This window comes from Zootoca vivipara, chromosome Z1 (genome assembly GCF_965207765.1).
Source record: "Zootoca vivipara chromosome Z1, rZooViv2.hap1.1, whole genome shotgun sequence".
In the NCBI taxonomy this organism is placed as follows: domain Eukaryota; kingdom Metazoa; phylum Chordata; class Lepidosauria; order Squamata; family Lacertidae; genus Zootoca; species Zootoca vivipara.
In genome coordinates, this window is record NC_142583.1 from 38,495,199 (window position 1) to 38,509,153 (window position 13,955).

A 13,955-nucleotide genomic window follows, 5' to 3' on the forward strand; every position below is an offset into this window, starting at 1 on the left:
TAATGTCCACGTAGTGCCCATACAGTACCTGTTGTACATGCTGTGGCTGGAGGAATGATGTTGTGCTATGAAGCCGAGATCCTGGAACTGAAGTGATGGCTCCAGTGTGAGATCACCAACTGTGCCACTTCCATTAGCTTGTCTTTCTCTACTGTGACTGATGGCATGTGAAGTGACCAAGTCTGCAAGGGATTCAGACAGAACATTTCCATTGTCAGGAGGCTCAGAGACTTGTCGTCCGCTGTAAGATGGATCCAAAATCAATGTGGCTGCAATCCGAGTCAGACTAGTATGTGTAAATTTTGCAAACTGAGTTAAGATGGTGTCAGGAGTGGAACTTTCTGGGGTTAAGCACAAAGCAAAACATTAATAAATATAATACTGTTAGCAGACATTTCTTAAAATATTGAACATGCTTATCTTATGTATATATTTCATATTTGTTAAGAGGACATAACTGGAGTACTGGATTAGACACATCTAATCTGTTAGATGCTTCTGTTTCCAATAGTAGCCAGATAGGTGCTTCTGGAGAACCTCACAAGAAGGGCATGATCGTGACATTCAAATCATGACAATCAGTAAGGCAAATACTTTCACATTCATTAGCCCACATTACATTCTGGGAACACAACACACTGTCTTTTACTGCCACTTCAGTGGTCCACCTCACTCAGTACTATCTAACTTTATACACCAAGTGACAGCAGCTCTCCAGGATTTCAGACAGGGGCCTTTCCCAGATCTATATGGAGAAGCTGGGTATTGAAAACAGGACCTTTTCATGCAATGTATGCAGTGCTTATTAAGACTTTCCATTCCCAATGACAATAAGCAGTAATATAAAAGAAAGCTTATAATAAAAGTTAGAAGAAAACCTTACAGCTTTGGAAAAACAAGTGTCATCTTTTGGCTAGTATGTATATTCTGTTTTCAACCAGATAAGCAGGAAGATAAGGAAGGTAGAAGAAAGAAAGAGAAACAGGAGATGGGAAAGAGGAATGATGGAGTAAGTTTGTGTGTGTCAGCTGGACAAGGAGTTAGACAGACTCTTGGATAAAAGAGCAAATTTAGTTTTACAAAGTAGCAGAGGGGAGGAGAAGCAACAGTGGCACACCCTTCTTCTTTCCCACTTCTACCAAAAAAACCTCAAAGAGAACTCGTATGGATGTCATCCAGAGAGATTGTGAATTACAGTGAGATCTAGTAGTACAGTTCTCATGCTTTCATTGCAGGTGAGATCCAAAAGCAAGTGATCTCAACAAAGCTGCTTAATACTTAGAATAATCTAGCTGTTAAAGTCCATTCCCTTTGCAATGTAGTGTGAACTGAATCCAATGGAGAAAATCTTAAGGATATTTACTTGAACATCAGGGCCATAGAAATCTGTGCTGTTTTCTTCCGAGTCAATGGGTGGTACAGAACTAAATCATAAGAGTAGGTTCATTGAAATCAATGGATGCAAGTCCCTTAAGTCCAGTGATTTCAATGAGTCTATTCTGAGTATGATGCAGGGCATCACACAATAAGTTTATAATTCAATCCAACATAAAAGCTTTGCACTAATATAAGTCCTAATACTTCAAAGTCATATAAGATAATAGTGTGAAATAGCATAGACGTATAGAAAGGTTCCACTTGGGGGCGGGGGGGGAAGGATGTCGGATAAAAACATACCTTTCCCTGCAGCAAATGCTCCTTTTAGATCAGTAGACTTTTGAAGAGGTGTTGGCTTTATTACACTGGGGGCTACATTACTTTCAGCTGTGGTTCTGTTTTGTGTTTGTTGAGACACAGTGGAAGATTCAATCCTTGCCCAATAAACAAAGTACGACTGGACGACTGATAAACTGTTTTTTAAAAAGTGTTTGAAGCAAGGCTTTAGTCATTCTGTACCATAAATAAATCATCAGAACATTTGGTAAATCAAAGGGAATTTTTTAACATCTACAAACAGAATTAGCGTAAAAGACATTAAAGGATTAGACCATAACACTTTTCTGTTTTGAAATGACAACAAATAACCAGCTGAAACCTTAGTGAATGGGGTTTTAAATAAAATCACAATTAGAGCTAATCAAAACACATTGGTGGAGGGAGTCTACTTTTAATTTAATAAGCTTTTTAAAAATTAATTTGTCATTTGACAAAATATAGCTCCATAGTCATGCCATGATCAAGAATGGGAAGAAAACTGAATTTCATTTTTTTTAATACCGGTAAGTGTAGTCATAAGTGTAGCCAGAATTTTTGTTGAGAGAGGGCAGCCCAAGTTGTTGAGTTTTTAAAAGAACATAAAATGTTAATCAGACAAAGACAAAGGCCTGGTCAAATAGAAACATATACTGGTTAAAGACATATTTTTAATAGATGGAGCTTGTCTTAGCACTGAAGTGTCACACTGGGAAACAGAAAAATGTAATCTCTTTCCACAACAGCCTCATGAATGCCCTCAAAAGTTGGCTTTAGTTTCTCTAGGCAGTTAGAGCTAGCTGTGTGAGGAAAACATGTACTGCTCAATCCTAAAAATGTTTACTTAAAAGGACTTGTGCCCAGTGTTTAGCAAATGTGCCCTAAGGCTGGAATCCTAACCTATACTGCCCTGTTTGGCTGGGCGGTTACTAGCATTTAGGATGCTTATGAAATCTGCCTGTGTTGGATGCCTTCCAAAATGTTGAGGTTTCACTTAACGAGAGAGAGCAGAGCTGATCAATGTTGGAAATCCATTTATATACAGTTTAAAGGTTTAAAAGAGAAAGCATAAAAAAGATGCTTTGCCACTCTGACTTTAAATATCAAACTTAAATCCTCAGGAGTACAACTGTAAACCTGTGCAAAGAAGAAGAAAGGAAACATTTTCTCTTATTTCCCATTTCAGCATACACTCCTGCAGGAAATATTTTAAAAAAATAATAGTTAATAAATTGTTTTGGGTAGGCTTTTATAGAAAATAATTTTAAGTTGGTTTTTTTAAAGCCTTCTTGAGGGAAAAAGAAAAACAGAAAGAAATTATGTAGGGAAATGGGTTGTAGCTTCTACAAGTGGAATTCCTACTGGACTACAAACAAGAGTGGAACCCAGGGGATATTGGAATGGTGGGACAATAATGGAGAAACGTAATGGACCATTACGTTTCTGAGCTTAGAATCAATATCATGCTACCATTCCTCAGTAAATTTTGCAAAGAGCCAGGTAGCTAGCACCCATGGATTCCTCCACTAGAAGATTTCCAATCTGTTAACCATCAAGCAGACCTTCAATCTTAACAATCCAAAATTTCTTACAAGAACCTGATGTCTCCAATGGGCTGATCGGGTGCTTTCCACACGAACGACAGGTTTCTCTTCAGGGACTTGTCTGAATGGGTGACAGTGTCGCCATCTTCAAAACAAGTCAGCAGTTTGGAGCCAGGAGGAATGTAAACAAAAGTACCAGCAATTTGATCGTTTGATACTCTGCGAGCTTGAAGCATAAAGCCCATGAAATCACGCGTGCTCCTGACGGTGACTGGGGACAAAGTGGAAGTTACACAATAACATAAGCCATTGGAAATGCACACTACACTACACTACACTACACTACACCACACTACACCATAGCAAGAGGCTAAGTCATCTCCTTCGATGAGAGCCAACTGTAACTGGCAGTGATCCATGAACTGTGTATGAAAAACACTGGTGTTTTATTCCAAGCAATGTCACATGCAAGCTACTTCTTCTGTAATATACATGAGCATAACTGCATTTCGATTTCTGTTTACACACAGTTACACCCAACACACATTAATTATCACATATAAAGCAAAAGTTTCCTTTAATGTAATATATCTTCCCAACATACCCATAAAGTGCTCCTTATGTGAGCCACATAAGTATCTGCAAAACTGCCCCGACTATTTTAATTAATGTTTCAAATTTAGTCTTGCTGTTACATCTGCTTACTGCTTGTTATTCATTCTTCTGTTCATTCAATTAGTTTTGTCCCCCTGCATTTGGAGAGCAACTGAGACTTTGGCAAATGCAGGCCATCTTAAGCAGCAAAGAGCAACTGAGAAGGGATTCAGTGCTTTGAATCTTTTTCAGCATGAGGGCTGCATTGCCCAATGGGCAAACTTCCAGCTGCCACAGTGATAGGTGGGACATAAAAGCAAAAGTGGGCAGAACAAGAAATGCAGGCCTAAAAGGTTACATGTGGCTCCCAAGGCTGAGGTTCCCACCCCTGATCTATGGCCTCTAACTGAATACATCCCTCTGGCTTTCCCCCAAAACATCATAATTTGCTGTGACTCCTTACCTGGAACCTTGTCACCTGGAAAAAAGGATATATTGGTATGGATGGTAATATAGTTATTCTGCGGGTTCTGAAGGTGAGCTCTGATATGTTTGGGCCTCATATCAGTACATGCCGAAAGACTGGCCCCATGAGAGAATGCTGCGGTGTATGAAACTAAGCACAGGGTTGTCAATGCCCACACAACAAAAAGTGCCTGAACTTTCATCTCTTCCTCTACCTGTCAGGAAAAGACGTTGGAGGTTATTGCTGTGCTTTTTTAAAAAGTACAATTTGTATGAAGCTACACCAGTGATACCTTTGAATTTCAGATGAAACTGACAGTTTCACAAGCTTTGGACTGTGAGAAAGGAGGTTTTAATCTTCCCTGGAGCTTTTTCCTGGTTAATACATGAAATAAAACACTTTTGAGAACAAAGCAGGCTTTGACTTATTCTGGAACTGTTGGGGTGGCAGGGCAGTAACCACCCAGGCAAAGTGGTTACCTGAAATCATTTGCCAGTATGCTTCTGGCTCATGGCAGTCAGATGGTGCATGTATTCTCTTACATTGTGGCCATGTTGCAAAATGAGAGCTAGCAGTGGGGTAACTATCAGAAACATCGATGGACCTTTCCCAATGTTTAGCACGCGGGGAATGGATAGCAGCTACTTGGATTCCACACAAAGTTCAGAGGAAACTGCTGCGTCTAACACATCCTTGAAGGGCAGTTGGCACTTCCCCCAGCATTCAAACCCAATACTGAGTAGCTGGAAGACAACACAGCCATTGAAACTGCAAGTACAATGTGGGATGAGGTAGCATAAGTCGGGAAGGGTTTAGTAGTAGGGGCACATGCTTTTCATTCAGAAGATCCCAGGTATTTCCATTTTAATGGATCAACCTAGCCAAACAAATGCTCTGAGCTGGTATAAAGCAACTTCCTCTGTGCATGTTACAAATACCTATTTAATTTGTATACTGCTTTTGCAAATATTTCCCAAAGCAGCCTATAAAAGTAAAGGGTAAAGGGACCCCTGACCATTAGGTCTAGTCATGACCGACTCTGGGGTTGCAGCGCTCATCTCGCATTATTGGCCAAGGGAGCCGGCGTACAGCTTCCAGGTCATGTGGCCAGTATGACAAAGCCGCTTCTGGCAAACCAGAGCAGCACACGGAAACGCCGTTTACCTTCCCACTGGAACGGTACCTATTTATCTACTTGCACTTTGACGTGCTTTCGAAATGCTACGGTAGGTTGGCAGGAGCTGGGACCGAGCAACGGGAGCTCACCCCGTCGCGGGGATTCAAACCGCCGACGACCTTATCGGCAAGCCCTAGGCTCTGTGGTGTAACCCACAGCACCACCCACGTCCCTAAAGCAGCCTATGACCATATACAAAATTCATATCACTTATTGGCTGGTCCTCATGGCATCCATAGTGAACAGGGACACAAGTACTTAATTATGCCCACCATGTTGATGCCATTTTATTTTCTAAAATACTTTTTAGAGGCATCTTTAAAAATTGAGCACTAACAACTGTCCCAATATAGCCATTTAAATCTAGCATTTCAAACCCAACATTTTATCAGTTCTCTGATTTCCCCCACTTTCACTTTACCTCTGTGTGCTCCTCCTGATCAGCGCTGGAACACACAACCCTACTGACTTGGAAGTATACCAAAGAAGAATAGGAAAAAGGGAGGTGCTCATATATTTAAAAGCCCATGCTGAATATATTCATGTTCTTGAAAATAAATCTTTCAAACGTATAAATATACATGTAATTATTAAAAGCAGCTGTGCTTGAATACTGTAGAGCAGCACTATAGAGCTATAACAGGAAAGGTCCAAATAGCAGAAGGTCCTGTCCAAGTCAGGCCTAGGTCTCATGGTCACGTCTCTTGGGGTACAGTGCCAAGAGTGTCACCACTGCATATGTGGTCAGTGAAGTTTAAAGGCCTCATGTCATACTTGACTCCAAAATTTCCTTTAATTATTCATACTTTCCAAAATGAAATGAAAGTCCAGCTTTTCTGGAAGGTGAGTTAAGATTGGAAAGAATGAAGGGTGGTGAAGCAAACGTGCAAGAGTAGAAAAATCATTTCCATCTGCACTGCAGATCCATCATCCAATCTCCTCCTGCTACCTATTCCTTCCCCTTACATTTGTGTCTGCCTATCAGCAAAATCAGTTCTCCATTAAAGAGTTATCCATTAGCTGATCCCATAAGCTTCTATAGTCATCTCTCTATCCTACCAGACAATATCAGCCACTTGGCATTTAAATTAGTGTCTTAAACGCCTTATACACAAGAATAGGTCTATTCAGAGTTCAGCTTACATAGACTTTCCTACCACCTTTAAATGTGCCTGATCAGATGCTATTAAATATTGAACTACTTCTTCTGAGCCAAAGTTTAGCTCAATTATTTTCCTCCACAGTGATTTCTGAAACCATTTACAGACTGAAGGCAACACAAAGCCATATAAAGGAATCCCTTTTTAAAAACCCAGCCCTTGAATTAGCACAGGTTTTGAACAAATTGAGTCACACACACTCCCATCTTCCAGTATAATCCCTGCTACAGTCATTTTTGTAAGTAGTTAAATATATGCAAGTTATTTTTCCTGTGTAATAGGATATTTCCTCCATATCCCAATTTTGCTTTTAGCCCTATAAAAGCTCCTCTTAGTATTCAACACCTTAGTTGCATTAACATTGCCAGTTTCTTACCTTGGGAGACATGTTCCTTCAGATACTCAGCAATTTTCTCCTTCAGCCTGCCAGGCAAACATCCTTTAAGGGAAAAAGTTCTTTACTCTCTCTACTAATGAGAAGAGCAACAGCTGTTGCTGCTAATCCTTAATACCTACAGGAACTCTGTCAGTGCTCAAATCCAGTTTTAATCATGTTAGTTTTCTTCACACTCTACTCATCCATTTTAAAAGAAACACAGCAACACCAAGTTTCCGCAGTGAAAACAAAACCTGGACTACCATATTATACACATTTACTTGGAAGAAAATCTCAAATGAATTTAAAAGTGAACATAGGATGAGAGCCATTAAAAAGACTGGGGGGAATAATCTAGGGTTTCAGGTACATTAAGATCTGGTCTCTCTCTCGCCTTCCCACACATGTGTAGCACAAAGAAAGATGTGCTTGCTTTTGTGCACTCAATGATATGCACTGAATATGTTGCCTTTCAGATTTGTATGGGATTAACTTGAGAGCAAAAATAATACGGAAGGAATAAGACCTAGACAAGTCTATTTCACTGTATTAAAACATAAATGTTTTGACTTCAACAACATTTCAAAGTGCAGTTATACAAAGGGGAGAGGTCTTGAACCTTAAAGCTCCCTATTCTCTACCCTCACTTTGGCTGATGTCATTGATTCTGACCAAGAATATAGGTCATGGCCACAAAATCCCGTTCTTAGCGTGAAGAAAGACTGCAAGTCTTAACTGAAGTTTTAAAACAGGTGTTCCAAGCACTAGAGCATGAGCAGCATAGCATTTATTTATACCATATTCTTTGACAGCAGCCTCAGTGAAGAAGAACCAATACTGAGAATAAAGTCTGAAAACAATTTAAGCTAGTGGTGTGGGGGTGGGGGTGTACACAACACACACACACACACACACACAAACACACACACACACACACTAAAATATTTGTAACCTCCCTTTCACATTTTAGGTCTGTGGGCACATTTGGATGTTTGAGCAAGTGCCATGGGTGCTACCACCCTAGTCACTTCTCCCCTCCAATCCAAAGAAATGAAGTGCATGCACATCTTACTTCCAAGGGATCTAGGTAGAATTAACCTGAACCTAGAAAAACACATGGAAATGAAACAGGAAATAAGAGTGCCATTCTTCCAACTTCCTCTTTCAGCTGTATGTCCGGGGGGGGGGGGGGAGTAAACTACCATTACCCCATCATGACCAAGGTGGCAGTTCAGGGAAGCATTCAGAGGCTTTGTGGGCACTACCGTAGGCAAAGGCTTCAGGGGCACCATTGTGCCCCTGGATGCAACACGAACGACCTCTGCCCCATGAATAAGCAACATTAAACAGAGCAGCAGAAATAAAACCAAAAGCACTCAGCAGAGCCAATCAGAAATCCTCTAGAAAGTGGACACTTTGGCTGGGCAAATATTTAAAACCAAGAGGGAAGGAGCAAGGTAATTTCCCCAAGAAAAGTCCCACAACTCCAATATCACTGCAGAAATGACCCTGCTCTGTGTATTATCCAGTAGTTGGGGGCATATGTAGCAAGTTCTCTGCAGATTTAAAATTAATAGCTTTAAAATTTGAATGCTGAAAAACTCAAGTGGAAGGCTGTTCTACTTATGTCTCTTTAGGTTTTAAAATCTTCATCAAGCAGAGTAAAAACTAGAACTCTTGCTTTGGGGAAGGATTGTTAGTTCTGCTGTAGATGCATTCTTGGAAGTTTAAAAATTGCTAATTGTCATTTTCCTCATTAATTGCTCCTTTCAGGAAAGCGTAAGTAAGTGATGGCATATTTTATCACTAGTGGTATTCATTAAAATTGCTAGAGCTATAGAAATTTTGCACAGAAATCCTGTACTTCTATCATTCATCACTTGCACTTTCCTACTCAAGGGAGGAATTTGTTTGGACTGTCTGGGCATTTTAAAGCAGTTGCTACATGATAATGCTCAACTAGCCTTGAGCACACAATAAGGAGGAACTTACAGTGAGTCCACTCAGAAGCCTTAGCTCAGTAGAAACTAACTCTCAGGTGAGTATAGAATTGCAGTTTTAGTATCAAAAAAGGTATTGAACATTTTTTTTCCTAATCTTGGGCAAATAAGCTTCATCTTTATAATAGGAAAGAAAAAAGGTAAAGGGACCCCTGAGCATTAGGTCCAGTCGTGACAGACTCTGGGGTTGCAGCGCTCATCTCGCATTATTGGCCGAGGGAGCCGGCGTACAGCTTCCAGGTCATGTGGCCAGCATGACAAAGCCGCTTCTGGCAAAACAGAGGAGCACACAGAAATGCCGTTTACCTTCCCGCCGGAGCGGTATCTATTTCTCTACTTGCACTTTGACGTGCTTTCGAACTGCTAGGTTGACAGGAGCAGGGACCAAGCAACGGGAGCTCACCCTGTCATGGGGATTCGGACTGCCGACCTTCTGATCGGCAAGCTCTAAGCTCTGTGGTTTTTGATATGTTACAGATCAGCAGAATTCAGACTGAGTTAGCTTTAGACTTTTCAAGATCCCAACAAAAGATAGCAACTTTCTTTTCATTTCCTACAGGCCTTGATCCACACCAAGAGTTGCTCACTCTGTAAAAGGCCCTTAGGCAAATAGTGAAGATTCAGCCAAATCATCCCCAAAATATAGGTAGGATTAACTTTGTGATCCTATACATTCAGATGTTAAGCCCTAAGGAGTTCCAATGGTGCTTACTCCAAGCCTAATGTCTATTTCGATCACTTTTCTCCTTAACAGTGATTAAGTAAGTCTTCATCCCTGTCACCAAGCCATTTTGCCTTCCTGGATGCCATGATTTAATGTATAGCTACATCGTAAAGAACACGCAGACATAGCACGACTCCCAGTCATGCTACTCTGTTTACATTGCAATGACACAAGGGGATGGCCAGTTATAATCTTGGGCTATGCATGCAATGCAGTGCATGTGTATACATGTATTTGAATTAAGGTCTTAAATAAAGCTGTTCTTTAGAGTTGTGGCAGGGTTAAATAACTGTAAGATATTATATAATAGCAGATATACTTACAATAAACATTCCATAAATACACTGTTTTAGATGTTTGGAAACAAAATACTTTAGCTACTTCCAGCAACCATTTTTGAAGACGAAGGGATCCCAGTAACCTTGCCATCTGTAACCTTTTTCCAAAACAAGTTAAAAATTACATAGTAAACCTGAAAGAACATCCATTTTAAAAAGAAGCCATTAATAGAAAACCATGCCTGTGATTTGTATTTACATAGCAGTCCTTTCTCAAGCCCTTGTCAAGGAGTTATAAATTATTGAAACATGCTATAAAATTGTGTTCTCTTTGTATGCTGCAGTCATGTGAAATTTGAATAAGTTAACAATTATTAATTCCTTCCCTTCAAGTGTTGCTATTCCCTCCTTGTACCAAAGGCCTTCTGTTATTTGAGGAGATGGACCAATGTTGTATTCACACAATTGTTAATGCTTATTCATGCGCAACTCAAAGGTATGTGCTGATTTTAAAAGGCAGCTTTAAGTTGTTCAGAGAACAGCATAATGTACAAGGCACCCCATGCTGGGTTGTTTTATAACTTTTTATCAAAACATTCTCGACTCTAGACTATGGGACTTGTTTTAGTTTAGCTTCGCATATAGTACAATCCTGTACATGCCTATTCAGAGATGTCCCTTTAAGGTAAGTCCCAGCTGAGTTCAATGGGACTTGCTCCCAAATAAGCTAAACACAGAATAACATCCTAAACATATTTTGAACGGGAGTAAGATTCCTTTGTACGCACATCAATGGCTATTTCAGACTAAGGAAACATTTTGTTTGCAGAAACTGAGTTTTACCTTAGATTGCAAAACACAAAGTTTATGATTCCTTTCCCCCTATTCGCCCATTTCCTCGGGTTAAAAAGTCAGGCATCTTGTTGAACATTTTTGGACACAAATGTATGAAAGAAAGTGTGTGTGGCCTAAAGAATGGTTAAGGGATATGCAGCAGCTCTACACAGACCTTTCTCTATTTTTGTTATAGCCCACCCTACCAATTTATTTATTTTTTATTAGTTTCTTAGCTTTCACGTTTCAAGGCTGACAGTGCTTTTTTTAAAAAAAAAGTCTTTGGATTCTCCTCGAGCTGCTGGATTTTATATTACATGTCAGATCCTGCACTCTGTGCAGCCACACAGATTCATGAGCCTCCCAGTGTGCTGAGGAGGGAAAAAGAAGAAAAAGTTAACGGCAATCAGGAGAGCAAAGAGTTGCCAGGATTTGGAGGGCTGGCACATAAACAGCAGCTTCTTACTTACAGTGCTTACTTGTAGCTGGCACAATGCTACCCCTGGATTTTCCTTCCATCCTGTTCCTATTGTTGAATTGTCACTGTTACACCCACTATTTAAGATTTTTGTTGGTTCACTTCAGACTGCAACTGAAGATTTTACCATGTGACTAGAGTTAAAGAAAGAGGCTGTGCTTTTCTAAAACAGGGCATGCAGTTTGCCTTACCTTTCCAGCCATCCAAACTTTTGAAAACAGGCTTTCACACTTTAGCAGTCCAAGAAAGCTTCCAGTGTGGTGTTAGTTTCCACTATGGTGTTATTCTCTAACTTACCACTGTTCATGTGAGTACCATTTGTTGTATAAAATTATCTTAGAGCATAAACAGATCATATTCTTTTCCAAGTTTATTTCATTCCAAATTATAATACAAGATGTATTCCAAACTCTGCAGCAATATTCCATTTTGTTTTTACATATAAAAAACAACAACCATCCTTTCTTACAGGCCACGTAACATTTACAGCAGAATGAAATAACTTTGTTCACTGAAGAATTGCCAGTAACAAACAAAATAATGTTAAGAAACTAAAGTTGCAATACAAAAATGTTCCATCTTCAGGTATGCTCACATTCTCCTCTTCTGTGTACTTATATACAAAACTGTTTAAAAGGAGGAAAAGACAATTAGGATGTTTTGCATAAATGTACTTGTATATATAATAGTGTATATATAATAGGTATAATTGTAACAGCTACAGTCCATAAACTTAATATTATTGCCAGAAATACTAGTTTGATCCAAAAATACGGATCATTGATGGAAAGCCTGTTTTACATCTCATACTATAATACTGTGAGAAAAGCAAAATAAATCCAAAGAGGTTTTGCTACTGCAACTTTTTGTATGAAACCTGCTACAAGACTGATTTCTTATAGCATCGTGTGACTTTTTGAATATTTGCACCAACAGTGCTAGTATAGCAGCTTCCTTCTGTTCATTATTCCTTGCAGCCAATCCTGTAGTATAGCTCTAAATATACTTTTCTTTGTAAGACAATGAACAATCTTAGCAGTAGTAAGACTAACTCAATCCTAAAAGTGGCATGATCCTGCCAGGACTAAACATTGTTATAGCCCACTGATTACAATGCAAGCTATTTATGCAGGTGCTCAACTCTCCCATTGAAACTAAAAGGGCAAATGCTTAATGTTCCCATTGAAATAAGGAGGGCAAATAACACACCCATTAAACTTAAGTTGAGCCATCATACTAGAGAAGCTCCTACCTGCTAGACTGCTCCAAAAGTTTCAAGTGTCCATACACTGCAGGGTCTTTTGTTTCTTTGTTTTAAATATTTATATACATGCATTTCCACCAACCCCGGCTTAATTTACCTGATCCTAGCATCACTACTAAAATAAATGAAGTTATATCACTGCAAAGATTAAGAAAGCCTCTTTTTCCAACTCTGTAAAACCTGGTGCAACCACCAAGAAAACTAATGGAAAATGTTTGAAGGGAAGCACTGCCTAAAAATCTATTTTCCAATCCAAGGAACAATTCCTAAAATATAAAGTAAAAAGAAAACAAACCACCACTGAGCTCCATACTCTTGACTTTGAGGGCAACACGGATCACTTATTACCTTTTCGCAAAGCCTCACTGGAGTTGAAATATTTAATCATACCTCAGATTCTCTCATTTGTACCAGAACATGAGGCAAGAGGAAAGTGTTGTAACATGTCATTCTGCATGAGGCTTTACAGAAGCCGAACATTTATGGATGCCTGCTTACTACATCTAATTTACCATCAAAAGTATGTGCACAAAGAGTCATTACCTAATTTTTCAAAAAAATTCTTCCCTCAAAACAATTTGGATAAATACGCCAAAGCCCAGTATCTTCTAGTTAAGCATACTTACCATTGTTTCCTCTGATGAAAGCATCCCCGTATTTATTCTTTAGTTGTCCATTTACATACTCCTCTGTCTGCTCCAGAGCTATATTCATGTACCCATCCAAGCAAGCCAGAACACCTAAAATCAATGAGACCCACAGAACTGCTTAGACTTCAGAGCTACATTTTTAAATCAAATGCTGTATTAAAAATTCAGTACAAGTACAGTACATTATTGCAAAAAATGACTAAGCAAGCAGAAGTGTAGAGCTATAGGTTATGGTAGAAAGAATTGCCACACCTTCCAAGAAACTGATTAAGACTGCAATCCTTACCCATTTCCTAGGAGTGAGCCCAATTGACTTCAATAAGACTTGATTCCAAACAGATGTTGTTAGGATTGCACTGTAAGTCACTATCTGGAATTTAGGATATGAAATGTAGTACCACTGTAGCTGAACCCTTTGCCACAAAATCAATAGTTTCTTCTCTGGAGCCTGGAAAGGTCATCCTCCCATTTATGGATTATCTTGAGACTACTGTATCTTAACATTCTGCAGTAAGTTGTCATGCATTTGACTGGACATGGGCACATCAAGTTTAACTCGTATGGTACGGCATGTATTTTATGTTTTCATATTGCAAATCACCCCGTGATCTTTGGATGAAGGGTGGCATAGAAACCAAATAAATCCAAATAATAGAAGGAAACAGCCATGTACACAAGACCAAATGTCTGTTATCACTGAAAACTGGAATACTACAGC

At 39.4% G+C, this 13,955-nt stretch overlaps 2 protein-coding genes and 1 long non-coding RNA gene across 7 annotated transcripts in view; 1 reads left to right on the top strand and 2 right to left on the bottom strand.

Annotated features, from left to right (window-relative positions):
- Positions 1-11,652, bottom strand: part of REELD1 (reeler domain containing 1) — a 16,278-nt gene extending 4,626 nt beyond the window's left edge. The window contains exons 1-7 of one of the 5 annotated variants that reach the window (XM_088660287.1): positions 11,515-11,652; positions 10,057-10,169; positions 7,010-7,072; positions 4,294-4,510; positions 3,285-3,507; positions 1,678-1,850; positions 29-182 (exon numbers count right to left, since the gene is read on the bottom strand). In XM_088660287.1, coding sequence (XP_088516413.1) covers positions 29-182; positions 1,678-1,850; positions 3,285-3,507; positions 4,294-4,510; positions 7,010-7,021 — 779 coding nt within the window. In that variant the 5' untranslated portion in view covers positions 7,022-7,072; positions 10,057-10,169; positions 11,515-11,652. Of the gene's footprint in view, positions 1-28; positions 342-1,677; positions 1,851-3,284; positions 3,508-4,293; positions 4,511-7,009; positions 7,073-10,056; positions 10,170-11,315; positions 11,365-11,514 lie in introns of those variants that run through there. The other 4 variants (XM_088660282.1, XM_088660284.1, XM_088660283.1 and 1 more) reach the window with 4 other exon arrangements.
- LOC148687347 (uncharacterized) overlaps positions 11,529-13,955 on the top strand; it is an 18,545-nt gene continuing 16,118 nt past the window's right edge. Inside the window, exon 1 of the long non-coding RNA XR_015947732.1 lies at positions 11,529-11,630. This is a non-coding gene — a long non-coding RNA (uncharacterized LOC148687347). The remainder of the gene's footprint in view (positions 11,631-13,955) is intronic.
- LSM6 (LSM6 homolog, U6 small nuclear RNA and mRNA degradation associated) overlaps positions 11,676-13,955 on the bottom strand; it is a 4,618-nt gene continuing 2,338 nt past the window's right edge. Inside the window, exons 2-3 of the mRNA XM_035112839.3 lie at positions 13,214-13,327; positions 11,676-11,949 (exon numbers count right to left, since the gene is read on the bottom strand). Coding sequence (XP_034968730.1) covers positions 11,915-11,949; positions 13,214-13,327 — 149 coding nt within the window. The 3' untranslated portion in view covers positions 11,676-11,914. The remainder of the gene's footprint in view (positions 11,950-13,213; positions 13,328-13,955) is intronic.